We start from the raw sequence: 27,775 nt of genomic DNA on the forward strand, positions 1-27,775 counted from the left end.
CAACTTCACCCTACATCTTTGAGCTCCACATCCTTGTTAAGCCACACAGGAAATACCCCTTTACTTGGCAATGACCACACTTGCTTTGAGTGAAGAGAAAAGGCTAGACTTAATGAAGAGAAAATATAATCGTACAGTTCCACTAGCCCTCTCTCTCTCTCTCTCCTGTCCTTTATTCTCTCATACTTTCGAAGAAAGAGATGGCTTGTGGATGAAAGTCAAATCCTAGATATGTCACCTGGTCTATTTTATTGGTATTATCATTTTCAAACTTAAAAGGATTGTGCAGAAAGAAAAGTCATGCCAGGGTGCATTGTATCAAACAGATGGTTACATTGGGCAGTGGTTTGTCAAAGTAGGACAGAGTGTAGTGTGTACAGTATATTAGACTATTGATGTGTCCATCCATGCTTGTAGCGAGGATGGGGGTTGTCTGGAGGTTATCAGGAGGCAAGATCCAGGGCAGAGATATGGCAAGCAGGACGGGGAGCTTTCTGTTGCACATAAGAGTCAACTGTAGAATATCCCAAATATACCACATAATGCAATTTTGCCCCCCAAAAAAGTTAAAACAAGGATTTCTCTGTTCTCCTTTCTTTTTTTTCTCCAGTCCAATTCCCACGCACTTGTCTCTCACACATTCATAAACCTCTACAGTCACTCATGCTTTTTCTCTCTCTTTCACACACACAGTGCCAGTTCACATGAGCCATGTCTCTTTCTCCTTGTTGAACTGCTCTGCCCACCTCCTGGTGAGCTCCAGGTAGTGCTCAGGTTGGTGTGGCTGGTAATCCAAATACAGCCTGGTCACCGTCTTTTTTGGCACAGCCATCTCAATCTGCGTGCCCTCGTGCCACTCGTTGAACGACGTTATCGTGACGATCTCGGGCCGCACGTTCAGCGCCGCCTGCAAGGCCGTCTCGTAGTAGCGGCCGTTGACGCGGTTGCGCGTGTTGTGGTTGTTCCACGGTCTGACCGCGGTGTCGATGTAGCCCGGCCCGGCGCTAGGTATAAATAACAGGTTGTTACTGTCGCAGAACGCCTTGACCGCCTTCCAGTTCTGGTGGGATGAACCAAAAGAGAACCCGTTGGAGGCGAAGTACGTGTACATGCCATCGAAACCACCGGCAAGAATGTCATGCTTGTGGCGCTCCTCCACGATGAGGGCGATGAAGACACTGTCATACGGCGTGCCGCGCAGGCTGTGGGAGCCCGTGGGGTGGAGCAGGTCGTACCAGTTCTCGGGCGGCGTCAGATACGAGTCATAAATGTAGAACAGAGGCAGGATATTCCCCGTGCTAGAGGTGAACTTGTAGAAGGCTCCGTGGTCCCCGTACCTTCAAACACAAATAAATGTACAAGATATTATTGATACAGATTTTGATATTTGAATGGAAGGAGAAATAACCTAGAAGTATCCTAATAAGATATGAAGCACATTGTAGAGTTCTTTACATGTAATCTAGCATTCAGGAGACAGCAGAGGGAGCACGGCCCCAGCCAAATCAACGGGGCCACAGTGGGGAAGGTTAAAAGCTTCAAGTTCCTCGGCATACACATCACTGTGTGGTGAAGAAGGTGCAACAGTGTCTCTTTTAAACCTCAGGAGGCTGAATAAATTCGACTTCGTCCCTAAGACCCTCACAAACTTTTACAGATAGACCATTGAGAACATCCTGTCAGGCTGTATCACCGCCTGGTACGACAACTGCACCGTCCGCAACCGCAGGACTCTCCAGAGGGTGGTGCGGTCAGCCCAACGCATCACCGTAGCCATACTGCCTGCCCTTCAGGACATCTACAGCACCCGATGTCACAGGAAGACCAAGAAGATCAAAGCTGGGACCGAGAGACTGCAACTGTTGGACTAATGATTACACCCTATATCAGCAAGATGCAGGCAAGTGTGCGCAAGGTGGTCACTTTGATTACAAATGTGTCTCTCGACCTGTGTGCACCTACGTTGTAAACTTTCATTTATAGGCTAGGTTGTAGCAACCTCATGATGCGTTTAGGGAACATTGGAGTATCATGTAGTAGCTAAACCTGTCGCTGTTACATTGAACTGGGTGAATGGAATATGAATGATAGTCATCCAATATGCTGTAATAGAAATAAGGCCATGCTCTTTAAAAATGTATAGACGCCACTGGTCTGTACATCCCATCGTGTGTGTGTGTGTGTGTATACACACACACACACACATACACAGTGCCTTCGGAAAGTATTCAGACACCTTTCTTTCACATTTTGTTAGGTTACAACCTTATTCTAAAATTGATTAAATAGTTTTTTCCCCTCATCAATCTACACACAATACCCCATAATCAGAAAGTAAAAACTGTTTTTTTGACATTTTTGCAAATTCATTAAACATTTATATAACATCATATTTAAACATCAGATTTACATAAGTATTCAGCCCCTTACCTCAGTACTTTGTTAAAGCACCTTTGGCAGCGTTCGAGTCTTCTTGGGTTTGACGCTACAAGCTTGGCACACCTGTATTTGGGGAGTTTCTCCCATTCTTCTCTGCAGATCCTCTCGAGCTCTGTCAGGTTGGATGGGGAGTGTTGCTGCACAGCTATTTTCAGGTCTCTCCAGAGAAGTTCGATCGGGTTCATGGCTGGGCCACTCAAGGATATACACTTGTCCCGAAGCCACTCCTGCGTTGTCCAGATGGAAGGTGAACCTTTGCCCCAGTCTGAGATCCTGAACTCTCTGGAGCAGGTTTTCATCAAGGATCTCTCTGTATTTTGCTCTGTTCATCTTTCCCTCGATTCTGACTAGTCTCCCAGTCCCTGCCGCTGAAAAACATCCCCACAGCATGATGCTGCCACCACCATGCTTCACCGTAGGGATGGTGCCAGGTTTCCTCGGGACGTGACACTTGGCATTCAGGCCAAAGAGTTCAATCTTGGTTTCAACAAACCAGAGAATCTTGTTTCTCATGGTCGGAGAGTCTTTAGGTGGCTTTTGGCAAATTACAAGCGGGCTGTCATGTGCCTTTTACTGAGGAGTGGCTTCCGTCTGGCCACTCTACCATAAAGGTCTGATTGGTGGAGTGCTGCAGAGATGGTTGTCCTTCTGTAAGGTTCTCCCATCTCCATAGAGGAACTCTAGAGCTCTGTCAGAGTGACCATTGGGTTCTTGGTCACCTCCCTGACCAAGGCCCTTCTCACCCGATTGCTCAGTTTGGCTGGGATGGCCAGCTCTAGGAAGAGTCTTAGTGGTTACAAACTTCTTCCATTTAAGAATGATGGAGGCCACTGTGTTTTAGGGGACATTCAATGCTGAAATTCAATGCTGTTTTTTGCTCTGACATGCACTGTCAACTGTGGGACCTTTTATATAGAAGGATGTGTGCCTTTCCAAATCATATCCAATCTATTGAATTTACCACAGGTGGACTCATTTTAAGTTGTACAAACATCTCAAGGATGATCAATGGAAACAGGATGCACCTGACCTCAATTTCTTTTATCATAACAAAGGGTCTGAATACTTATGTAAATAAGGTATTTCTGTTTTTAATATTTAATACATTTGCAAAAATGTCAACCTGTTTTCACTTCGTCATTATGGGGTATTGTGTTGAGATTGCTGAGGATTTGTTTGAAATTTCATCCATTTTAGAATAAGTCTAATGTAACAATGTGGAAAAAGTCAAGGAGTGTGAATACTTTCCTAAGGCACTGGTGTGTGTGTGTACAGTTGATGTCGGAAGTTTACATCCACTTAGGTTGTCATTACACTTAGGAGTCATTTTTACATACACTTAGGAGTCATTAAAACTCGTTTTTCAACCACTCCACATATTTCTTGTTAACAAACTATAGTTTTGGCAAGTTGGTTAGGACATCTACTTTGTGCATGACATGAGTAATGTTTCCAACAATTGTTTACAGACAGATTATTTCACTTATAATTTGCTGTATCACAATTCTAGTGGGTCAGAAGTTTACATACACTAAGTTGACTGTGCCTTTGAACAGCTTGGAAAATTGCAGAAAATGATTTCATGGCTTTAGATGCTTCTGATAGGTAATTGACATCATTCGAGTCAATTGGAGGTATACCTGTGGATGTATTTCAAGGACTACCTTTGAACTCAGTACTTGACATCATGGGAAAATCAAAAGAAATCAGCCAAGACATCAGAAAAGAAGTTGTAGACCTCCACAAGTCTGGTTCATCCTTTGGAGCAATTTCCAAACGCCTGAAGGTACCACGTTCATCTGTACAAACAATAGTACGCAAGTATAAACACCATGGGACCACGCAGCCGTCTTACCGCTCAGGAAGGAGACGCGTTCTGTCTCCTAGAGATGAACGTACTTTGGTGCGAAAAGTGCAAATCAACCTCATAACAACAGCAAAGAACCTTGTGAAGATGCTGGAGGAAACGGGTACAAAAGTATCTATATCCACAGTAAAACGAGTTCTATATCGACATAACCTGATAGGCAGCTCAGCAAGGAAGAAGCCACTGCTCCAAAACCACCATAAAAAAGCAAAGACTACGGTTTGCAACTGCACATGGGGACAAAGATGGGACTTTTGGAGAAATGTCCTCTGGTCTGATGAATCAAAAATAGATCTGTTTGGCCATAATGACCATCGTTATGTTTGAAGGAAAAAGGGGGATGCTTGCAAGCCGAAGAACACCATCCAAAACGTGAAGCATCATGTTGTGGGGGTGCTTTGCTGCAGGAGGGACTGGTGCACTTCACAAAATAGAAGGCATCATGAGGGAGGAAAATTGTGGATATATTGAAGCAACATCTCAAGACATCAGTCAGGAAGTTTAAGCTGGCACAAATGGGTCTTCCAAATGGACAATGACCCCAAGCATACTTCCAAAGTTGTGGCAAAATGGCTTAAGGACAACAAAGTCAAGGTATTGGAGTGGTCATCACAAAGTTTTTCCTGACCTCAATCCCATAGAAAATGTGTGGGCAGAACTGAACAAACCTGACTCAGTTACACCAGCTCTGTCAGGAGGAATGGGCTAAAATTCACCCAACTTATTGTGGGAAGCTTGTGGAAGGCTACCAAAACATTTGACCCAAGTTAAACAATTTAAAGGCCATGCTACCAAATACCAATTGAGTGTATGTAAACTTCTGACCCACTGGGAATGTGATGAAAGAAATAAAAGCTGAAATAAATCATTTTCTCTACTATTATTCTGACATTTCACATTCTTAAAATAAAGTGGTGATACTAACTGACCTAAAACAGGGAATTTTTACTGGGATTAAATGTCAGGAATTGTGAAAAAAGTGAGTTTAAATGTATTTGGCTAAGGTGTATGTAAACTTACAACTTCAACTGTATGTATATATAGTACCAGTCAAAATGTTGCACACACCTACTCATTCAAGGGTTTATCTTTATTTTTACTATTTTCTGCATTGTAGAATAATGAAGACATAACTATGAAATAACACATATGGAATCATGTTGTAACCAAAGAATTGTTAAACAAATCAAAATATATTTTATATTTGAGATTCTTCACAGAAGCCACCCTTTGCCTTGATGACAGCTTTGCACACTCTTGGCATTCTCTCAACCAGCTTCAATTAACAGGTGTGCCTTGTTAATTTGTGTAATTTTTTTCCTTCATGTGTTTGAGCCAATTAGTTGTGTTGTGACAAGGTAGGGGTGGTATACAGAAGATAGCCCTATTTGGTAAAAGACCACATCCATATTATGGCAAGAACAGCTCAAATAAGCAAAGAGAAAGGACAGTCTATCACTACTTTAAGACAGTGGTTCCCAAACTTTTTATAGTCCCGTACCCCTTCAAACATTTAACCTCCAGCTGCGTACACCCTCTATCATCAGGGTCAGCGCACTCTCAAATGTTGTTTTTTGCCATCTTTGTATGCCTGCCACATACGATACATTTATTAAACATAAGAATGAGTGAGTTTGTCACAACCTGGCTCGTGGGAAGTGACAAACAGCTCTTATAGGATCAGGGCACAAATAATAATATAATAATAATCAATAATTTTGCTTTTTATTTCACCATCTTACATGTAAAACCTTATTTGTTAATTGAAAATTGTGAATAACTCACCACAGGTTCATGAGAAGGGTGTGCTTGAAAGGATGCACATACCTCTGCAATGTTGGGTTGTACTGGAGAGAGTCTTAGTCTTGAATCATTTTCCACACACAGTATGTTCTTGTATTTAGTTTTCATGCTAGTGAGGCCCGAGAATCCACTCTCACATGGGTACGTGGTTGCAAAGGGCATCAGTGTCTCACGTTTTGCCAAGGCAGGATACTCTGAGCGCAGCCCAATCCAGAAGTCTGGCAGTGGCTTCTGATTTAAATTACATTTTCACAGAACTGCTTGTTGCAATTTCGATGAGGGTCTCTTGTTCAGATATCGGTAAGTGGACTGGAGGCAGGGCATGAAAGGGATAACAAATCCAGTTGTTTGTGTCATCCGTTTCGGGAAAGTACCTGCGTAATTGCGCACCCAACTCACTCAGGTGCTTCGCTATATCACATTTGACATTGTCCGTAAGCTTACGTTAATTTGCACACAAAAAAAATCATACAATGATGGAAAGACATGTGTGTTGTCCTTGTTAATGCAGACAGAGAAGAGCTCCAACTTCTTAATCATTAATCAAGCTACGTTTGGCATTTTCACTGTAGTGTCCAAAACGTCTTTCAAGCTGTTAGGCATTCCCTTGGCACCAAGAGCCTCTTGGTGGATGCTGCAGTGTACCCAAGTGGCGACGGGAGCAACTGCTTGCACGCACGTTACCACTCCACTGTCTCCCTGTCATGGCTTTTGCGCCATCAGTACAGATACCAACACATCTTGACCACCAAAGTCCATTTGATGTCACAAAAATGTCCAGTACTTTAAAAATATCCTCTCCTGTTGTCCTGGTTTCCAGTGGTTTGCAGGAGATTATGTTTTCCTTAATTTATCCCCCATAAACGTAACGGACATATACCAGRAGCTGTGCCAGGCCCGCCACGTCTGTTGACTCATCCAGCTGTAACGCATAAAATTCACTGGTTTCAAAACATCTGCATGTCACTGATGCGTCGTGAAACTGTTGTTTGATGAAGGCATTGTCTGTATAGGTTTTCTTTGGCCTTTTCCCCCAGCATTGTCCCAGCCGCGGCAGCAGGAATAATTAAGTCCTCCACAATAGTATGGGGCTTGCCTGTCCTAGCCATTCAATAGCTCACCATATAAGACGCTTCTAGCCCCTTCTTATTAATGGTATCTGTTGCTTTTATACATGTCTTACTACTCTAAAGTTGTCTTAATTCTCGCTCAAAAAACTCCTGTGGCTTATTTTTCAAATTGACGTATTTTGTTTCTTTGCAAGAGTGAAGGTTTCATCGAGTTGTGAGAGTACTTTTGCACATATAACACACTGTGGCTGAGGAAAGGCACTACTCCCAATATAAGTGAACCCCAAATCAATGTAGTTCTCATCATATTTGCGCCTCCTTGATGGTCCAACGTCCCTGTCTGTTGTTCGGTGCTTTCCCAGGTAAGGGGCACTAGCTCTTCAGCTACATCAGATTCACAACTGTCAGTGTCCATGCTAGCTGGGCTAACAACAAATGTAGAATTACTGATGCTAGCATTGGATGTGCTCGTGGAAGCAGAACAGCTTGTGTCGTCGACAGGTGCAGGTGTAGTAGTGCTGGTAGTAGCAGTACTACCAGTAGAGCTGGTATGTGTCTCTATGGACGCAGGCCTTACTTTTTTTTAACCATTAATCAATTTTCGAGCAAACGGAATGAGCAGCAGCTACGTTTGGCTACATACGGACCGTTAGTGGAATTCCCGCGAGAGAGTAACGGTTAATGTGATTGGATGTTAATTATTTGACTAGGCTACCTGTATTTGACATTGTGTTGTTATTTCGCTGAACACTAGATGGTTTAATTTTATTTTTGGCAGTGAAACGAGGCTACTCAGGTGAGGGGATAAACTCACCCAAATGTATGGAAAATATAAATGGACTGTTTGAAAATGTGAAAAAAAATATTTTATTAAAAAAATTTAAGTGAATCACATTTTTATTTGACATACCGCCAACAGCATTGCGCGTACCTGTACCCCAGTTTGTTAATACCTGCTTTAAGACATGAAGGTCAGTCAATGAGGAAAATGTCAAGAACTAAAAAACAAAATCAAGTGTAGTTGCAAAATCAAAAGGAAAGGAAGAAAGTAAAAATAAAGAAAAACCCTTAAATGAGTAGGTGTGTCCAAACTTTTGACTAGTACAGTATGTGTGTATATGTATATATAACGCTTGTCATTGGAATGAGGTGAGGACCAAAGCGCAGCGTGGTAAGTGTCCATATTCAATTTAATAACTGAACACTAAGAATACAAAAATAACAACGTGAATGATACAAAACGAAAACGAAACGGTCCCGTATGGTGAAGACACAGGAAACACCACCCACAAAACACAAAGGAAAACAAACTACCTAAATATGGCTCCCAATCAGAGACAACGACTGACATCTGCCTCTGATTGGGAACCATACTAGGCCAAACACATAGAAATATAACCATAGAACAAAACATAGAAAAACAACATAGAATGCCCACCCCAACTCACGCTCTGACCAAACTAAAATAAAGACATAAAAAAGGAACTAAGGTCAGAACGTGACAATATATATATATATATATATATATATATATATACACTGCTTAAAAAAATAAAGGGAACACTAAAATAACACATCCTAGATCTGAATGAATGAAATATTCTTATTAAATACTTTTTTCTTTACATAGTTGAATGTGCTGACAAAAAAATCACACAAAAATTATCAATATAAATCAAATTTATCAACCCATGGAGGTCTGGATTTTGAGTCACACTCAAAATAAAGTGGAAAACCACACTACAGGCGTGATCCAACTTTGATGTAATGTCCTTAAAACAAGTCAAAATGAGGCTCAGTAGTGTGTGTGGCCTCCACGTGCCTGTATGACCTCCCTACAACGCCTGGCATGCTCCTGATGAGGTGGCGGATGGTCTCCTGAGGGATCTCCTCCCAGACCTGGCTAAAGCATCCGCCAACTCCTGGACAGTCTGTGGTGCAACGTGGCGTTGGTGGATGGAGCGAGACATGATGTCCCAGATGTGCTCAATTGGATTCAGGTCTGGGTAACGGCGGGCCAGTCCATAGCATCAATGCCTTCCTCTTGCAGGAACTGCTGACACACTCCAGCCACATGAGGTCTCGCATTGTCTTATATTAGGAGGAACCCAGGGCCAACCACACCAGCATATGGTCTCACAAGGGGCTGAGGATCTCATCTCGGTACCTAATGGCAGTCAGCTACCTCTGGCGAGCACATGGAGGGCTGTGCGGCCCCAAAGAAATGCCACCCCACACCATGACTGACCCACCGCCAAACCGGTCATGCTGGAGGATGTTGCAGGCAGCAGAACGTTCTCCATGGCGTCTCCAGACTCTGTCACGTCTGTCACATGTGCTCAGTGTGAACCTGCTTTCATCTGTGAAGAACACAGGGCGCCAGTGGCGAATTTGCCAATCTTGGTGTTCTCTGGCAAATGCCAAACGTCCTGCACGGTGTTGGGTTGTAAGCACAAACCCCACCTGTGGACGTCGGCCCTCATACCACCCTCATGGAGTCTGTTTCTGACCGTTTGAGCAGACACATGCACATTTGTGGCCTGCTGGAGGTCATTTTGCAGGGCTCTGGCAGTGCTCCTCCTGCTCCTCCTTGCACAAAGGCGGAGGTAGCGGTCCTGCTGCTGGGTTGTTGCCCTCCTACGGCCTCCTCCACGTCTCCTGATGTACTGGCCGTCTCCTGGTAGCGCCTCCATGCTCTGGACACTACGCTGACAGACACAGCATACCTTCTTGCCACAGCTCGCATTGATGTGCCATCCTGGATGAGCTGCACTACCTGAGCCACTTGTGTGGGTTGTAGACTCCGTCTCATGCTACCACTAGAGTGAAAGCACCGCCAGCATTCAAAAGTGACCGAAAACATGCCAGAAGCATAGGAACTGAGAAGTGGTCTGTGGTCACCACCTGCAGAACCACTCCTTTATTGGGGGTGTCTTGCTAATTGCCTATAATTTCCACCTGTTCTCTATTCCATTTGCACAACAGCATGTGAAATGTATTGTCAATCAGTGTTGCTTCCTAAGTGGACAGTTTGATTTCACAGAAGTGTGATTGACTTGGAGTTACATTGTGTTGTTTAAGTGTTCCCTTAATTTTTTTGAGCAGTGTATATACACACACACTCCGGACTCCGACATTGCTCGTCTTAATATTTCTATATTTTTTAAGTCCATTCTTTTACTTTTAGATTTGTGTGTATTGTTAGATATTACTGCACTGTTGGAGCTAGGAACACAAGCATTTCGCTACACCCGCAATAACATCTGCTAAACATGTGTAAACGACCAATAGAATTTGATTTGAAGTGAACTGTGTCTCAGTCCTTTAAAAGGGTCTATGTTGACTGAAAACTGTTTCAACAGGAAAGTTCAACAATGTTTTACTTTGTGTCCACTTCAATTTGAAGTTATTCTAAACAAAGACAACACCTACCTGTCGATGATATACTTGATGTTGTCATGGACACTGTGGTCGCTCCGCCCTCTGTAAGGCTGGAGGTGAAATGCAACCTGGGAAGAAAATAAATAACATCTTAGTCCACGGCTTTCCATTCATTGCATTGTGGTCACATATTTGTAAGTGCGTCTATGCACCCAACCCAACCATCTAAGGTGATGAGTTAGTATTGACTCAAACTCTAGAGAATATTCACATTTGGAAAGGTGACAGGAGCTGGGCTGTGTTCAGCTGCCCCTTGGGTCTAATTGAGAGCTATTCAAAGCCTAAGGACGCAGCAGGCGCAATACATCCATTATTATGCAGCCATTATAATAAGCAGTTGTTACAACAACGACAAAATGGCTTCAAGTGTTGTGTCCAAATACTGGTAGAGTCAACTCATAAAATCTGACCAGAGAGGTCCAGGACCTGAAGAACAGTTTGCAGTTCTCCCAAGGTCTGCTCGATGAGTTTAATCGGGAAACGGCGAGATGACGACAATCTGTAAGCCTTTGAGAGAGGACATTAGTTCTGTATGTGAATCCATGATAACAATGACAGAGAAATCAGATTATCTCGAAGGACAGTCAAGGCGGAACAACATTGTTGTAGACGGAATTGCAGAATCTCCACATGACCTGGATGGAGTCTGAGGACAAAGTGAGTGAAATGATCTCGGAGAAACTGAAGTTGGAACCACAGGAAGATTGCGTTGGAGCACGCCAACGGGACATGAAAACCCACCTCCAGCCCAGGCCGATAGTCGTCAAGTTCCTGAGGTTCAAGGACAAGGTAACGGTTCTGGAAAGAGCCATGAACTTGAGAGGAACGTACATCTTCCGTAACGAGGACTATCCTGAAGCTGTGTGCCAGAAGAGAAAATAACTTATCCCGGGCCATGAAAGCTGCCAGAGTGCGTGGGGACATTGCTTACATCCAATATGACAGGCACATTGTCCAGCCTCCCTCCCAAAAGCCTGGAAAGGATGAGAGAGCCAAGCCTATGGATTCGTAGCTTCTGGATTCGTAGCTTTTTCTCTTGCTTTGTTTGTTCTTTTGTAGCCTTAGAAATATGGTTCATGAAATCATTAACTTGCTAACATCAGATAATGTCCATATATTAGTCAATTCTGAGACTCACTTAGATAATTCCTTTGATGATACAGCAGTAGCAGAAATACAAGGCTATAACATCTATAGAAAAGACAGGAATGCTTATGAAGGAGGTGTTGCTATATACAGTACCAGTCAAAAGTTTGGACACACTTACTCAATCAAGGGTTTTTCTTTATTTTTACTAATCTCTATATTGTAGAATAATAGTGAAGACATCAAAACTATGAAATAACACATATGGTATCATGTAGTAACCAAAAAAGTGTCAAATATATTTTAGATTTGAGATTCTTCAAAGTAGCCACTCTTTGCCTTGATGACAGCTTTACATACTTTTGGCATTCTCACAACCAGCTCTTTTTCCCTCATCCTTCACTGTAGAAGCATCAAACAACGTTCTAAAGACTGTTGACATCTAGTGGAAGCCTTAGGAAGTGCAATATAACCCCATAGACACTGTATATTGGATAGGCATTCCTACAAACCTCAGATTTCCCACTTCCTGGTTGGATTTTTCTCAGGTTTTCGCCTGCCATATGAGTTCTGTTATACTCACAGACATCATTCAAACAGTTTTAGAAACTTCAGAGTGTTTTCTATCCAAATCTACTAATAATATGCATATATTAGCTTCTGAGCCTGAGTAGCAGGAGGTTTACTCTGGGCACGCTTTTCATCCGAACGTGAAAATACTGCCCCCTATCTCAAACAGGCTTTAGGATCACCACTTTATTTTAAGAATGTGAAATGTCAGAATAATAGCAGAGAGAATGATTTATTTCAGCTTTTATTTCTTTCATCACATTCCCAGTGGGTCAGAAGTTTGCATACACTCAATTAGTATTTCGTAGCATTGCCTTTAAATTGGGTCAAATGTTTTGGGAAGCCTTCCACAAGCTTCCCACCATAAGTTGGGTGAATTTTGGCCCTTTCCTCCTGACAGAGCTGGTGTAACTGAGTCAGGTTTGTAGGCCTTGCTCGCACACGCTTTTTCAGTTCTTCCCACAAATTATTTATGGGATTGAGGTCAGGGCTTTGTGATGGCCACTCCAATACCTTGACTTTGTTGTCCTTAAGCCTTTTCCACAACTTTGGAAGTATGCTTGGGGTCATTATCCATTTGGAAGGCCCATTTGCGACCAAGCTTGAACTTCCTGACTGATGTCTTGAGATGTTGCTTCAATATATCCACATAATTTTCTTCCCTCATGATGCCATCTATTTTGTGAAGTACACCAGTCCCTCCTGCAGCAAAGCACCCCCACAACATGATGCTGCTACCCCCATGCTTCACAGTTTGGATGGTGTTCTTCGGCTTGCAAGCCTCCCCCTTTTTCCTCCAAACATAACAATGGTCATTATGGCCAAACAGTTATATTTTTGTTTCATCAGACCAGAGGACATTTCTCCAAAAAGTACGATCTTTGTCCCCATGTGCAGTTGCAAACCGTAGTCTGGCTTTTTTAATGCCGGTTTTGGAGCAGTGGATTCTTCCTTGCTGAGCGGCCTTTCAGGTTATGTTGATATAGGACTCGTTTTACTGTGGATATAGATACTTTTGTACTGGTTTCCTCCAGCATCTTCACAAGGTCCTTTGCTGTTGTTCAGGGATTGATTAGCACTTTTCACACCAAAGTACGTTCATCTCTAGGAGACAGAACGCGTCTCCTTCCTGAGTGGTATGACGGCTGCGTGGGTCCATGGTGTTTATACTTGCGTACTATTGTTTGTACAAATGAACGCGGTACCTTCAGGCGTTTGGAATTTGCTCCCAAGGATGAACCAGACTTGTGGAGGTCTACAATTTTTTTCTGAGGTCTTGGCTGATTTCTTTTGATTTTCCCATGATGTCAAGCAAAGAGGCACTGAGTTTGAAGGTAGGCCTTGAAATACATCCACAGGTACACCTCCAACTGACTCAAATGATGTTAATTAGCCTATCAGAAGCTTCTAAAGCCATGACATCATTTTTGGGAATTTTCCAAGCTGTTTAAAGGCACAATCAACTTAGTGTATGTAAACTTCTGACCCACTGGACTTGTGATACAGTGAATTATAAGTGAACTAATCTGTCTGTAAACAATTGTTAGAAAAATTACTTGTGTCATGCACAAAGTAGATGTCCTAACCAACTTGCCAAAACTATAGTTTGTGAACAAGACATTTGTGGAGTGGTTGAAAAACTAGTTTTTATGACTCCAACCTAAGTGTATGTAAACTTCCGACTTCGACTCTACATGTCAACATCCACAGCTAATGAAGTCACTGAAACCCTTAACAAGGAGTTGCAGTCAGTTTTGGAATGGGTGGCCAGTAATAAACTGGTCCTGAACATCTCTAAAACTCAGAGCATTGTATTTGGTACAAATCATTCCCTAAGCTCTAGACCTCAGCTAAATCTGGTAATGAATGCTGTGGCTGTTGGACAAGTTGAGGATACTAAATTACTTGGTGTTACCTAAGATTACAAACTGTCATGGTCAAAACATATAGGTTCAATGGTTGTAAAGATGGGGAGAGGTCTGTCTGTGATAAAGAGATGTTCAGATTTTTTGACACCACACTCCACAAAGCAAGTCCTACAGGCTCTAGTTTTGTCTTATCTTGATTATTGTCCAGTCATGTGGTCAAGTGCTGCTAAGAATGACCTAGTTAAGCTGCAGCTGGTCCAGAACAGAGCGGCACATCTTGCTCTTCATTGTAATCAGAGGGCAAATATAAATACTATGCATGCCAGTCTCTCTTGGCTAAGAGTTGAGGAGAGACTGACTGCATCACTTCTTGTTTTTATAAGAAACATTAATGTGTTAAATTCCAAATTGTTTGCATAGTCAACTCACGCACAGCTCTGACACACATACACTTACCCCACCAGACATGCCACCAGGGGTCTTTTCACAGTCCCCAAATCCAGAACAAACTCAAGAAAGTGTACAGTATTATATAGATCCATTATTGCATGGCACTCCCTTCATCTCATATTGCTCAAATGAACCACAAACCTTATTTCAAAAAACAGATAAAGCAACACCTCCCGGCACAACGCCTCTCCCCTATTGGATCGAGATATTTTGTGTGTCTGTATTGATACCCTATGTAGGCTATGTGCCGTTTTTAAATGTAGGTAGTTCTATCCTTGAACTGTTCTTGTCTATTCATGTTCTGTATTATGCCATGTTTCATGTTCTGTGTTGACCCCAGAAAGAGTAGCTGCGGATCCTAATAAAATACCCCCCCCGACCCCCAAAATACAGTCACAACTAATTACATCTAAATGAAAGTAACACTACCCCTTCTCCCCCGCTCTACTTATCATCGAAAGTTGAACCACAAATTGTGGCTAATATTTGAACCCCAGCTCTCAAGCATGTATAACTGCAACAGTCATATTTCTCGGCCAACAGAAGTGGACAAAGTGGGTGCCCAGAAATGTCCTCATACGATATTAACACTCATAAGTGTTAATACGTTGATCAATCTTTACAGACTGTGTTATAGGATTGTCTCAGACGATGACTGTTTCAGCACTGGTGTTATGCCATGACAAATAACCTGACACATCTATCCCAAGGTCATTCGTCATCCACTAAAGCCCAGTGAATCATAGTTCTATTCCAGCTGACTATTCCTCAATGAGGAGCAGAGTGGCTGAGCACACGATGGATCAGCTATGAAACAAATACAAAAAAAATGTACTTGAATTTTTTAAGAGTAAGAGTGGAGAATTTCACTACTTTGAATTATATATGATCAAAGTGGACCACTTTTCTTCTCTCGCAACGGGTTCCGCAGGGGCCCAGCATGAAAGAAGCTGGATGGATAGAGCCATACGCAGAATGGAAGCAGCAACACCTCGCCAGTTTGCTAACATAAGTCTGCTGCTTTTGATGTAGATCCATCATTCTCACCTGACGCTTGATTCAATTCCTGTCTGAGCTCCGCCTCGCCACTCCCTGGTTCTGCTAGTATACCATTCACTATGGAGAATAAAGTTCTAAACATTTTCCACGTTGTTAGGCTATGCATGTTTTGTATTTTTCATGAGTGGGAATAGTCTTTGTCTTATTATGGCGAGGAACTGTAGCCAAGTATAGTGCATTCGATTAAGATAGGTTGGAGTAGGGGGTATGGCAGGATTGAAATTAAAGTGAGTGGCTACTCGGCCTTCCTAACCAGTTGCCATGGTAATTTAACTCTTGGTGACACCAAGKGCTCAAAGTGTCACCATGACATTGGGACAGAAGTGCGCTAATGGATTGGAGTGATGCAGGCTAGGGATGGGAGGCAAGGCGGTTTTAAACTGTTGTCCTGTATAGTTAAATGTAGACATGGGGAGAAAATCGTTGTTGTCGSTAATGGTGGCAGCTAAGTGMTTCAGTGTCAGATGAAAATATATTTGAATTTGGAGCCCTCGTGGCAGGGTAGCTCACTATGGCTGTGTAGGCCACTCGTCTGAAATCAGTGTCGAAGGCGAGGAACAACTCTCCGTAATCTGATTGAYGTCTCGAGGCAAGGTATCATTAGAGGGAAAGTTACAACTATTTCTGTGCTAATAACTTCGATTAAAAGCTGAGTGACTCGGCTGAAAAAAAACATCATTCGAGTTTTTAAAGCCTGCCGTTTCACTGACTGTCAAATTATTTCTCCCTAAGCGAAAGAGCTGTCACCATCTCAACTCCCGCTCGCCGCAGATGACTGCCACCGTTGGAATAGCCCGCTCATGTTCCACCCGAGACACATCAGGCCATTACACAGCAGCAATTTAGACTTACATGAGAGACCCAAGCAAACCAAGAGCTTTTCTCACAGACTGACCCAGCCCTATCAACATCACCAGAGCAAAGAATTGTCTGAATCGAGTAGAATAAAACCTAATGCACTGTAACAGGCCCTTAGGAGGGGATTTCAACCATCCATTAAACTACCCAGACAGCATTTTAAAACAGTCAACRCCATACAGTATTGAACGTATCATGAGWTGTTGCCGCTTCGTACTTCCAATAATGTTTAGGTTATATTAGTTCAATTCAGTAGGGTTCCACACGCTAAGTTGTCAACTTCTCATTAACATCAACGTCTTGCAGGCACACCAACTATGCACCCCAAATGGCACCCTAGTCCCTATGTAGTGCACTACTTTTGACCAGGGCCCGCAATTAGTGCACTATGAATGGAATAGGGTGCCATTTGGGACGCAACCAAGTCTTGTGAGATGGAAGATGGTAGCTGCATGCTGTGCTGGGCATCTGGAGATGGGGAAGTGTGCCTGACAGCATGGCCTGCCCACACATGGGCCTCTCTGCACTGCTGCTGCTGTGCAACATGCCCTACTTTCCTGCCCCTTGGGGCCCGGATTGTTCAGGGAGGAAAACTGAGTCATGGGACCGTCACCCCCGCCTATCTCGAGCCCACACACAGCCCCTCAAGGGCCAAAGGGGAGTTTCAGCCTGAGCTACTCTCCAAGCAAGCAGTGTGACCACGATTGTTCAACTCAGTGGAGCTCTAGAGCCTTCAACCGCAAGAGGATCTGCTCTTAAACTCCAACCGTACATACATAATACAAAAGCTGTGTGGGTGCCCATACTTGATTTAGGGGCTTTTTCCAATGCTATTCTTATATAAACAAAACAGTCTGTTTTCTGCAGTGTCATCTAGTGTAAGGTCCTAGATTTGGGAGTCTAAGTCAGTGYCATAGTAGTATTGCCTGGCTACCCAGACTCCTCGCTCCGACCAAACGCTACGCCACACCCACCATAGAGGTTACTTTATTTTCCGTAATGAGTCTGGATCTGAGTACCTCCTCAATCCTTCACCGAATGTGAACACTCGGGCCGTCTGATTGGTCCAGAAACTGATGGGTTGGGCCAGAGCCAGAACACATGTGGGTTTGATACTCTGATTGGTTTGAGACGATCCAATCGCTGATGATTTTGTTTTGTACAACACCCCTCATGCCCTCCGTCACCACAAACGACCCCAACCCTGGTAGACTAGTCTAGACCTGTTCTGGCCTGTGTTTCTAAGGCTTTTTCAGACTGTGAAGATTCAGCATGTCTGTCTCGGGACTGTCTGCTGTTATTCCGATCACGTCACACACAGAGCTCCCTTAGATTGCTCTGTTAAGTGGCAAGTTATAAAGGCTCTGTAGCCTCCACTCATTGTGATCACCTCAGCTCAGACTGTAAAGAGAAGTTCCGTCACGACAGATCTGAYAGGAGAGGGAWGACRAGACTGATAAACAGAGAGATGGACTGACTGAGCATGTACCATGTAAGACGTTCMCCTGCAACAGTGACAAACACTTCATGCTGKTGCCMCCTAAAGACKTTCTCTTCTAGTCTCTTTMTTTGACAACATTGTTTGTGTCCATGAAAAATAACATAATTTATCTTTCATGTACTGCATTCAMATTTCCTTTGAAGAGGCTACACACATTGGGACCTCAAATAAATGATTGCTCACTTTTGCTCCTAAGGATCCCTCAGAAGGAGTACAATAGAATGTACTGTACATGCAAGTCAAAGAGCCCTATGATGAAGTGAAATGCTGGGATGGTGGGATGCTGCCACTGAGAATAAAGGTCCGAATCCTACCTTGAAATCCATATGCTTGACATGTTTTTGCATAAGTCATGCATTGATAACAATGGGTCAAGTTATGCCCATGGATCTTATGTTAGGACTCAACCAAGAACGATTATGCATTCTACTGCTCATCCCCCATCTTACATATTGGTGTGAAAGAGGAGGCACAATTATACATTTTAATTTGCSTTGTCTTTGCAGAAAATTCCAGGAAGATTGTAATGCAAGAGGGCCTCTTTTGCATTAGAAAAATAAATGTTTGCGTCGCAGCTCAAAATTATTAGAGACCCAAGACATTTTCTACGTTTTTTTTCTACGGTCAGCAGTTTGTGAAGATTTTTCACTAAAGGCACTCCAACAATAAATGTCCTTATGTGCAGTGGTGGAGGGAGAATGTGGTCAGGAGCAAGTGGGCACTTGAACAGGATACTGATGCAGAGTACCACTCTAAATATTCTATAACAAGGTTATTAAAGGGTCAATCTGGGATTGGTACATCCATTTTTGGACTTTTAAAATAATGATAAACTACATGGCCAAAAGTATGTGGACAACTGCTCWTCGAACATCTCATTCTAAAATCATGGGCATTAATATGGAGTTGGTCCCCCTTTGCTGCTATAACAGCCTCCAATCTTCTGGGATGGCTTTCCACCAGATGTTGGAACATTTCTGCTGGGACTTGCTTCCATYCAGCCACAAGAGCATTAGTGAGGTCGGCACTGATGTTGGGCGATTAGGCCTGGCTTGCAGTCGGTGTTCCAATTCATCCCAAAGGTGTTCGTTGGGGTTGAGGTCAGGGCTCTGTGCAGACCAGTCAAGTTCTTCCTCACCGATCTTGACAAACCATTTCTGTATGGACCTCGCTTTGTGCACAGGGGCATTGTCATGCTGAAACAGGAAAGGGCCTTCCCCAAACTTTTGCCACAAAGTTGGAAGCACGGAATCATCTAGAATGTCATTGTATGCTGTAGCGTTAAGATTTCCCTTCACTGGAACTAAGGGGCCTAGCCCAAACCATTATTCCTCCTCTACCAAACTTTACAGTTGGCACTATGCATTTGGGCAGGTAGCATTCTCCTGGCATCCATTACATGAAGCTGCAGACGAACAGTTCTTGTGCTGATGTTGCTTCCTGAGGCAGTTTGGAACTCGGTAGTGAGTGTTGCAACSGAGGACAGRTGATTTTTACACGCTACGTGCTTCAGTACTCGGTGGTCCCATTCTGTGAGCTTGTGTGGCCTACCACTTCACGGCTGAGCCGTTGTTKCTCCTAGACGTTTCCACTTCACAATAACAGCACTTACAGTTGACTGGGGCAGCTCTAGGAGGGCAGACATTTGACGAACTGACTTATTGGAAAGGTGGCATCCTATGATGGTGCCACATTGAAAGTCACTGAGCTCTTCAGTACGGGCCATTCTACTGCCAATGTTTGTCTATGGAGATTGCATGCCTGTGTGTTCGATGTTATCCACCTGTCAGCCAAGGGTGTGGCTGAAATCGTCAAATCCACAAATTTGAAGGGGTGTCCACATACAGTGTTTATAGTGTATATAGGCCCCATCCCTTAGATGTTTACAAAAAAGAGGCAACAACTTGGTTGTTGTTTGTTAAAGTTATCTTTCCCTACTTTGGCTTTATTTTTTTTTACTGCTCTCTCTTATCAGTAAAACTGCACTTTTTTGGTGGAAAAAATATAGGCAATTCTGAATCCTCCAGAATTAACTAGAACCTCTGTACTGTAACGTCCCGCTTTTTGTTAGATTACTTATTCTTACAAGGACTTAAGTTTGATATAGTTTAGTTTAACTTTACTTAGAGTACGCCGGCATTMCAGGGTTATTCACAAGGCTTCCTAGCACATCAATCGGTCCCGTGTAAAACATGKAACTGGACTATTTCTGTACAAATACACAGACTGGATTACGGAATAACGTTCACAACATTACATGTACAACAGACATTTATTTTCTGTACTTGTGCTCTTATAAATATTAATTTTRAATATCGGCCTGCATTATTTGCATGATTTTCTATGTAGCAGAGATTCTCATGCAATCACAAAAACGAATCCGCTCTCAATTGTCTTTAAATGCGACCGTGTGTTGAGCAAACACAGCGTGTGTATTATTGATGCAACACAGCTGGAGAAAGGGGCTCTAGCTTAAGCCTGTCTCTCTTGTCACACTGCACTTGGTCCGCATTCATTCACACAGGCACGAGGCTCGCAATGCCCCTAAGCAGTCTTTAAAGGCCCAGTGCAGTCAAAAACGTGATTTCCTGTGTTTTATATATATTTCAATACTTTATGGTTGGAATAAAATTGTGAAATTGTGAAAATCATAATAATGCCATTTTAGTGTAAGACCTGTTTTGAAAAGACTGCCTGAAATGTCAGCCTGTTGCGGCAGGATGGAGTTTTAGCCTGCCTGGTGACATCACCAGGCTCCCGAGTGGCGCAGCGGTCTAAGGCACTGCATCTCAGTGCTAGAAGCGTGTATCACTGCAGACCCTGGTTCGATTCCAAGCTGTATCACAACCAGCCGTGATTGGGAGTCCCATAGGGCGGTGCACAATTKGCCCAGYATCGTCCGGGTTAGGGTTTGGCCGGGGTAGGCTGTCATTGGAAATAAGAATTTGTTCTTAACTGGCTTGCCTAGTTTAATAAAGGTTAAATTWAAAAAAATTMAAACATCACCAGTCGGTAAATTTGTTAGTAGACCAATAGGAAAAAGTTCCAAACCTCTGCCAATAACAGGTAGTTTATGGTTTTCCAACTCCCTACTCAGACCACTCCTAGACAGTCCAAGCAAAATTCTTACTTGAGAAAWTGCTCTTTGCTAAGAAACTATTTTAGTTTMTTTTTGACCATTTTAATTGAAAACAATCACAGTAATGTGATTTTAAATTAGATAAAAACGGCTCCATTGGACCTTTAAAACAAACACACACACAAATGCAAGTCATCCTGCCGCACAGCTGTCWACTGACACACAGATACACACCCAGAGGTGTCCTGCCCATACRGGCCACAAGGGCACATGCCCCCTCAGATTTGTCCTGTTTTTTTATTTTTCAGATGTTAAATGAATTACTCAACTTMATTTKTAAGCCCACGCTTGATCATAACTATTTATAAAATGATCTGTCAGYGGTATTTTRCWGAGGGGCACACACATAAAGAGGTATGCTTAGATAACGCATGCAGAAAAATAGACATTGTTTTTACATAGAATTAGGCATAATGATTATTGCTCTAGATTGCTGGAAAATGCTGTTTCAGGTGTTTGAAAAATTCACCCCTGGATATACCACCCAAAGTGCTATATACCGAAATGCATCATGCGTAACGTACACTACTTAAACTGCCTTAAAGGGTCTTAGACACATTCTCACAGACTTCTAACCGCTCAGGGTGAATGGATACACACCACTCAAATGGCTGTGTGGCTGTTTTTATATATCGGTTATGTCATCAAAGATTCTGCCGGATCAAGCCAGTACAGCTCACTTGGAGTATCTTTTTTCCTTTCAGCATCTTGAACAGCTACTACGTCTCTGCTGCATCTGATGTGCATCTACCATCTGATGTTACACGTATCGAATTACGAAGAAGGGGGCCCTCTAAAAGTTTCATGAGCTTCAATGCAGTCCGTGACAGCAGGCAGAGGGGACTCGACGAGTCGACGTTGATGCAGTCGTTACCTCTGGGATGGCATTTTTCGACCTAATTGGCAATAGGTCATGTAGTTCCCTGATGTGTTTCCCTGCTCATCCAGTCCCATAAACAACAGTTCCCGCCAGCAGCTTTATTATGTCCCCTTTGCTCTTAGTTAGAGATGTCCTCATCGTCCCTCCCCGCTGCCTACTCAAAGTCATGTCACACTTGGCTATCAACTTTTTTGAAGTAATGGTATACTATTGTGTATTACCATTTGGTTGTGTAAATTTGTTCTTTGGAAGATTCCTTACCAAAGCACACATTCTTATCTAGAACTCATGAATCCCAAACACTGATTCCAAAGCAAAGTGTCTGTTTGTCTCTCTGTCTGTCTGTTCCTTACCTTGAGGTTGTGTCTGTGAGCAGCGTCTAGGACGGCCGGCACCAGGTCCTCTGTGGGCTCCCCATTGTCATCGGCCAGGCCTGGAGGATACCAGGACAGCACCAGCACCCCTAGACCACACAGGACAAGTCTCTCTCAGTCTCCACACAGGACGTTTCAGGTTGGCTATACCCCACACAGAAATATAATTACTAGAATGGGGAAAGCCCCTCATAGCATGGCAATTTTACAATACACTCAATATGGCTGCTGGTCCACCTATCACAGAACATTGACTTCAATGTCCATTCTAGTCATTCTATTTCAATGACCACACATCTCTGATACCCAATCCTGAACCTCATGATGTCCCTGTTACACCATTTTAAGCCGTATTGGTCAGTGTGATGTTGACATTGATATATATGATCGTTACCTACATCTCCTAAGGGTTCCGGATTGGCTTGAAGGACTTATTGATGTGATTGCTGCCGTATGCATGCAGCTAATTGATCAAGTCATGTCCATTTTGGTCACTAGCTGTTTGGAATATTTGATTACAATATCTAAAAAGTCCTGGCCGCATGTATTAAAAAGTTATGTCCGCACTATTCATTTTATTATGGGCTCTTCGCGTAGTGGTATCAGTCAGCACTGCCAGCAGGATGCTATTTGGAATTTTTGATGGGTCTTTGTGCCAGTGGCTTTAATTAAATGGACTCTTTTTAACTAAGCAAATTCAGTTGCCCTTTCTGTGTTCCATCTGTCACAGTGTTCGGTTTAGGGGGAAGGGAGGGGAAAGAAAGATCATTTCCCGGATGGTGTACAATAACCAGTTCAGCCGAAGGCAGACAACATTAGCATGGCTCGATTGGCTGTCCCATCAGTCGTTTTTGAAAACTTGTTTTCACACCCAACTCCAAGGCATCATCACTCCCATTTTGGTCAATAAAAGTAGCTTACATTTTTTCATTTAAAACATAGGCTACTTATTTCAGACAATGTGCATGCCACTTCCGATTATGGTTTTCAGTGCTGACCTTTGCAGTGGACAGTCATGGCCAATTACTGATAAGACTTAAGGGCTCCTTCTACTGACCAAGGATTTTCAATAACTTTTTTAGAGTTAAAAGGGGACATCCTACTTCTGACTTTCAACTGTTTGTATGTTCGATATCAGTGAAATACAGAAAAGCAGCAAACACATATTATTCAAGTGTTCAATTGTTCACGTTCAAGGTTGCTTGGAAGTGGACGTCAAGATAACCACAGTTCTAAAACGACTGTGAGAAAAGGCTGCTGGTGGACTGAGGTGAGCGTGCGGAGCTGTCCACTACATGAGTGCTGAAATAAACTGGCAAAGCGCAGGATAAGTGAAAAAAATGAATAGTGCGGCCATAACTTTTTAATACACGCGACCATGGCTTTTTAGATATTGTAATCAAATATTCCACACAGCTTGTGGACATGGCTTGATCAATTAACTGCATGCATACTGTGTGTGCCAGTGGCCTGCTGTGCTGGCTGCTTAACAGAACAGTTTTTGATATTCCCCTCTATCAGGGTGTGGACAAGAATTTATCTGGCTGCAACATAGACATTTATGAGCTGTCACTTCACGTGTGTGCTGAAGGATACTCACTATTACGATTAAAACAGAGTGTCTAAAATGTCACTGCATGTAGGAAGGCAAATTTCATCACTCAGATATGAGGCATCACTTATGCTGTCTAAAGATACAGTAGAATGGTTGTCTGTTGGAATAAGGAAGACAGACAGCACGAGCAATGTGCAACGCAAGCAATGTATTCCAAATGAACCATAACAGTATACATCTGGCAGAAAATATAGACTATATGCGTCAAAGTGAGTCATTCAAGTCAGTGGAACTCTTGAGTGATGTTGGCACATATACAGTTTAAGTCAAGAAGTTTACATCCACTTAGGTTGGAGTCATTAAAACTCGTTTTTCAACCATTCCACAAATTTCTTGTTAACAAGCTATAGTTTTGATAAGTCGGTTAGGATATCTACTTTATGCATGACACAAGTCATTTTTCCAACAATTGTTTACAGACAGATTATGTCACTTATAATTCACTGTATCACAATTCCAGTGGGTCAGAAGTTTACATACACTAAGTTGACTGTGCCTTTAAACAGCTGGAACATTCTAGAAAATATTGTCATGGCTTTAGAAGATTCTGATAGGCTAATTGACATCATTTGAGTCAATTGGAGGTGTACCTGTGGATGTATTTCAAGGCCTACCTTCAAACTCAGTGCCTCTTTGCTTGACATCATGGGGAAATCAAAAGAAATCAGCCAAGACCTCAGAAAATAAATTGTAGACCTCCACAAGTCTGGTTCATCCTTGGGAGCAATTTCCAAATGCCTGAAGGTACCACGTTCATCTGTACAAACAATAGTACGCAAGTATAAACACCATGGGACCACGCAGCCATCATTCCGCTCAAGAAGGAGACGCGTTCTGTCTCCTAGAGATGAACGTACTTTGGTGCAAAAAGGGCAAATCAATCCCTGAACAACAGCAAAGTACCTTGTGAAGATGCTGGAGGAAACAGGTACAAACATATCTATATCCACAGCAAAACGAGTACTATATCGACATAACCTGAAAGGCCGCTCAGCAAGGAAGAAGCCACTGCTCCAAAACCGGCATTAAAAAAGTCAGACTACGGTTTGCAACTGCACATGGGTACAAAGATCGGACTTTTTGGAGAAATGTCCTCTGGTCTGATGAAACAAAAATAGAACTGTTTGGCCATAATGACCATCATTATGTTTGGAGGAAAAAGGGGGAGGCTTGCAAGCCGTAGAACCCCATCCCAACCGTGAAGCACGGGTGTCACGACTCTCGTCGTAATGAGGATCGGACCAAAGCGCAGCGTGGTAAGTGTTCATGATTTTTTATTAACCAAAACACTTGAACAAAATAACGACGTGAAGAAACCGAAACAGTTCTGTAAGGTGCATAAACTATACAGAAAACAACTACCCACAAAACACAGGTGGGAAAAAGGCTGCCTAAGTATGATTCCCAATCAGAGACAACGATAGACAGCTGCCTCTGATTGGGAACCACACTCGGCCAAAAACAAAGACATAGAAAACATATAAATAAAGAAACTAGAATGCCCACCCTAGTCACACCGGGGGTGGCAGCATCATGTTGTGGGGGTGCTTTGCTGCAGGAAGGACTGGTGCACTTCACAAAATAGATGGCATCATGAGGCAGGAGAATTATGTGGATACATTGAAGCAACATCTCAAGACATCAGTCAGCTATATAGCAAATGGGTCTTCCAAATGAACAATGACCCCAAGCATACTTCCAAAGTTGTGACAAAATGGCTTAAGGACAACAAAGTCAAGGTATTGGAGTGGCCATCACAAAGCCCTGACCTCAATCCCATAGAAAATCTGTGGGCAGAACTGAAAAGGCGTGTGCGAGCAACAAGGCCTACAAACCTGACTCAGTTACACCAGCTCTGTTAGGAGGAATGGGTCAAAATTCACCCAACTCACTGTGGGAAGCTTGTGGAAGGCTACCCGAAACGTTTGACCCAAGTTAAACAATTTAAAGTCAAAGCTACCAAATACTAATTTAGTGTATGTAAACTTCTGACCCCACTGAGAATGTGATGAAAGAAATAAACGCTGAAATAAATCATTCTCTCTACTATTATTCTGACATTTCACATTCTTAAAAGTGGTGATCCTAACTGACCTAAGACAGGGAATTTTTTACTAGGATTTAATGTCAGGAATTGTGAAAAACTGAGTTTAAATGTATTTGGGTAAGGTGTCTGTAAACTTCCGACTTCAACTGTAGATCCTATTGTAGCTGTGCTCAAAGTAGAACAAATTGTTAAAACTTTAAAGTTAACTGGACAGGCACTGCAGCAGCAAAACTAATGCGAATGTTAAAACTTGTTTGTATGTTTCAGTATAGAATAACCACTGCACCTTTGCACTCTACCTGCAGCAGCTGCTCCAATCTGCTCCATGTGTGACTCCAATACATCCGGATCTCTCGAGCTGTACGGACCGAGCTCAGGGTAGAAACTGGAGCCGATGTCCTCCGGCGGCATATGCCTCCCTTTAGGGTAACTGGCGGCGATTTTGGGGTCCCAATGTGGCACGAGGACATGGTCCCAGTGCATGTATTTCCCATCCATCGACGGGTTCCCGTACCACACGCTGTAAAATATGTGGACGTCGTAAAATATGGTTMCTTCAGGTCCAGAGTTTGATAAAACTACTTTGGCGCGCACCTGCCCCGGGGAGGAGACGGCGTCTTGGGACACCGAGCGCCGGTCCATCCTTCCTCCAATCATCGGCAGGAGGCCCAACCCCGGGGACAGGTCCGAGAACCCGTCGCTGGGCTTCAGAGTTCTCAAACCCATCATGGTTCCGAAAACGAACAGTGTAAATAAGAACAGGGCTATGCACGTTTTCTTCCGCAGCCTGGCCATTGTGGATAGATTGTCTCGTAGAGGCGATTCCTGCTGGAGTGAACCGGGGTTCCTGGTCGGCTGAAGTCAGCGGTGTGAATAACACTTGCTTTTCTCCAAACGTCGTATATCCTATAGGCAGTATACTATAACAGTTAGCCTATCTTACAAGTTCACCTACTACACTCTAGGAAMGTATACAATGCAGGCCTTCATATAGAGTATTCATAAATGCAGTCGCTGTCGGAACGCAGAAAATGTAAAACTTTATGATTAATAGCCGAACTATTAGCCTACATGATTGCGGATGAAGCCTAATGGTCGCGTTGCATGACGCAGTTGAATCTGTCATTGCATTTAGATCTCAGTGATTTGAAATGATTTGTCCCTTTATCAGGTTCTCATGCGGAGTTAACTTGCTCAATTCAACCAGTTAACAGAATATCGATGTCTTAAGGAGCCCACTTTACCTTGTTGTAATGGAGAATGTGAAATAAGGATGCATGACACATTTTGATTAGTGTTCCCCAATTGCAATGATGAAGGCTATACCACCATCTGATTATATGAGCTCTTGGAAAAATGTGCACATTTCGAGTTAAGAATAGCCTCCATGTCAAGTGATCAAATCTCTCTGATATCTTTCTATCGTCTGTAGGCTACAGTCAGATGTTGGCTCCTGATGGCTGAATTGCCGTCACCCTGTTACACTATTTCGCTTTTCGCTGCTACGCTATTTCGCTTTTCGCTGCTGACTCGATATATCTCCTACACAATGCTTTACATTAGGCTCGCAAGTAAACCCACGTAGCGACAGCAACGAAAACGTTCTAAATTCAATGCAACAAGATCCTGGACGTGCACGCTTCGTGGTCGCTGTCCATGGTATTCGCCATAAGCGATGGCTGTTTTTTACCGTCCATGTTTTGCTACA

General features: G+C 43.0%; 1 protein-coding gene across 1 annotated transcript; it reads right to left on the minus strand.

Moving 5' to 3' along the window:
- Window positions 1-230: 230 nt before the first annotated feature.
- On the minus strand, window positions 231-27,775 carry LOC111965210 (glycoprotein endo-alpha-1,2-mannosidase-like protein). The gene is made up of 4 exons (XM_023989246.2): window positions 26,367-27,775; window positions 22,385-22,494; window positions 10,612-10,688; window positions 231-1,337 (listed from the first exon to the last, which is right to left on the minus strand). Exons 1-4 carry the CDS (start codon window positions 26,860-26,862, stop codon window positions 701-703), a joined length of 1,320 nt encoding a protein of 439 aa, XP_023845014.1. The 5' UTR covers window positions 26,863-27,775; the 3' UTR covers window positions 231-700.

Source organism: Salvelinus sp. IW2-2015, linkage group LG6.1 (assembly GCF_002910315.2).
Source record: "Salvelinus sp. IW2-2015 linkage group LG6.1, ASM291031v2, whole genome shotgun sequence".
Taxonomy (NCBI): domain Eukaryota; kingdom Metazoa; phylum Chordata; class Actinopteri; order Salmoniformes; family Salmonidae; genus Salvelinus; species Salvelinus sp. IW2-2015.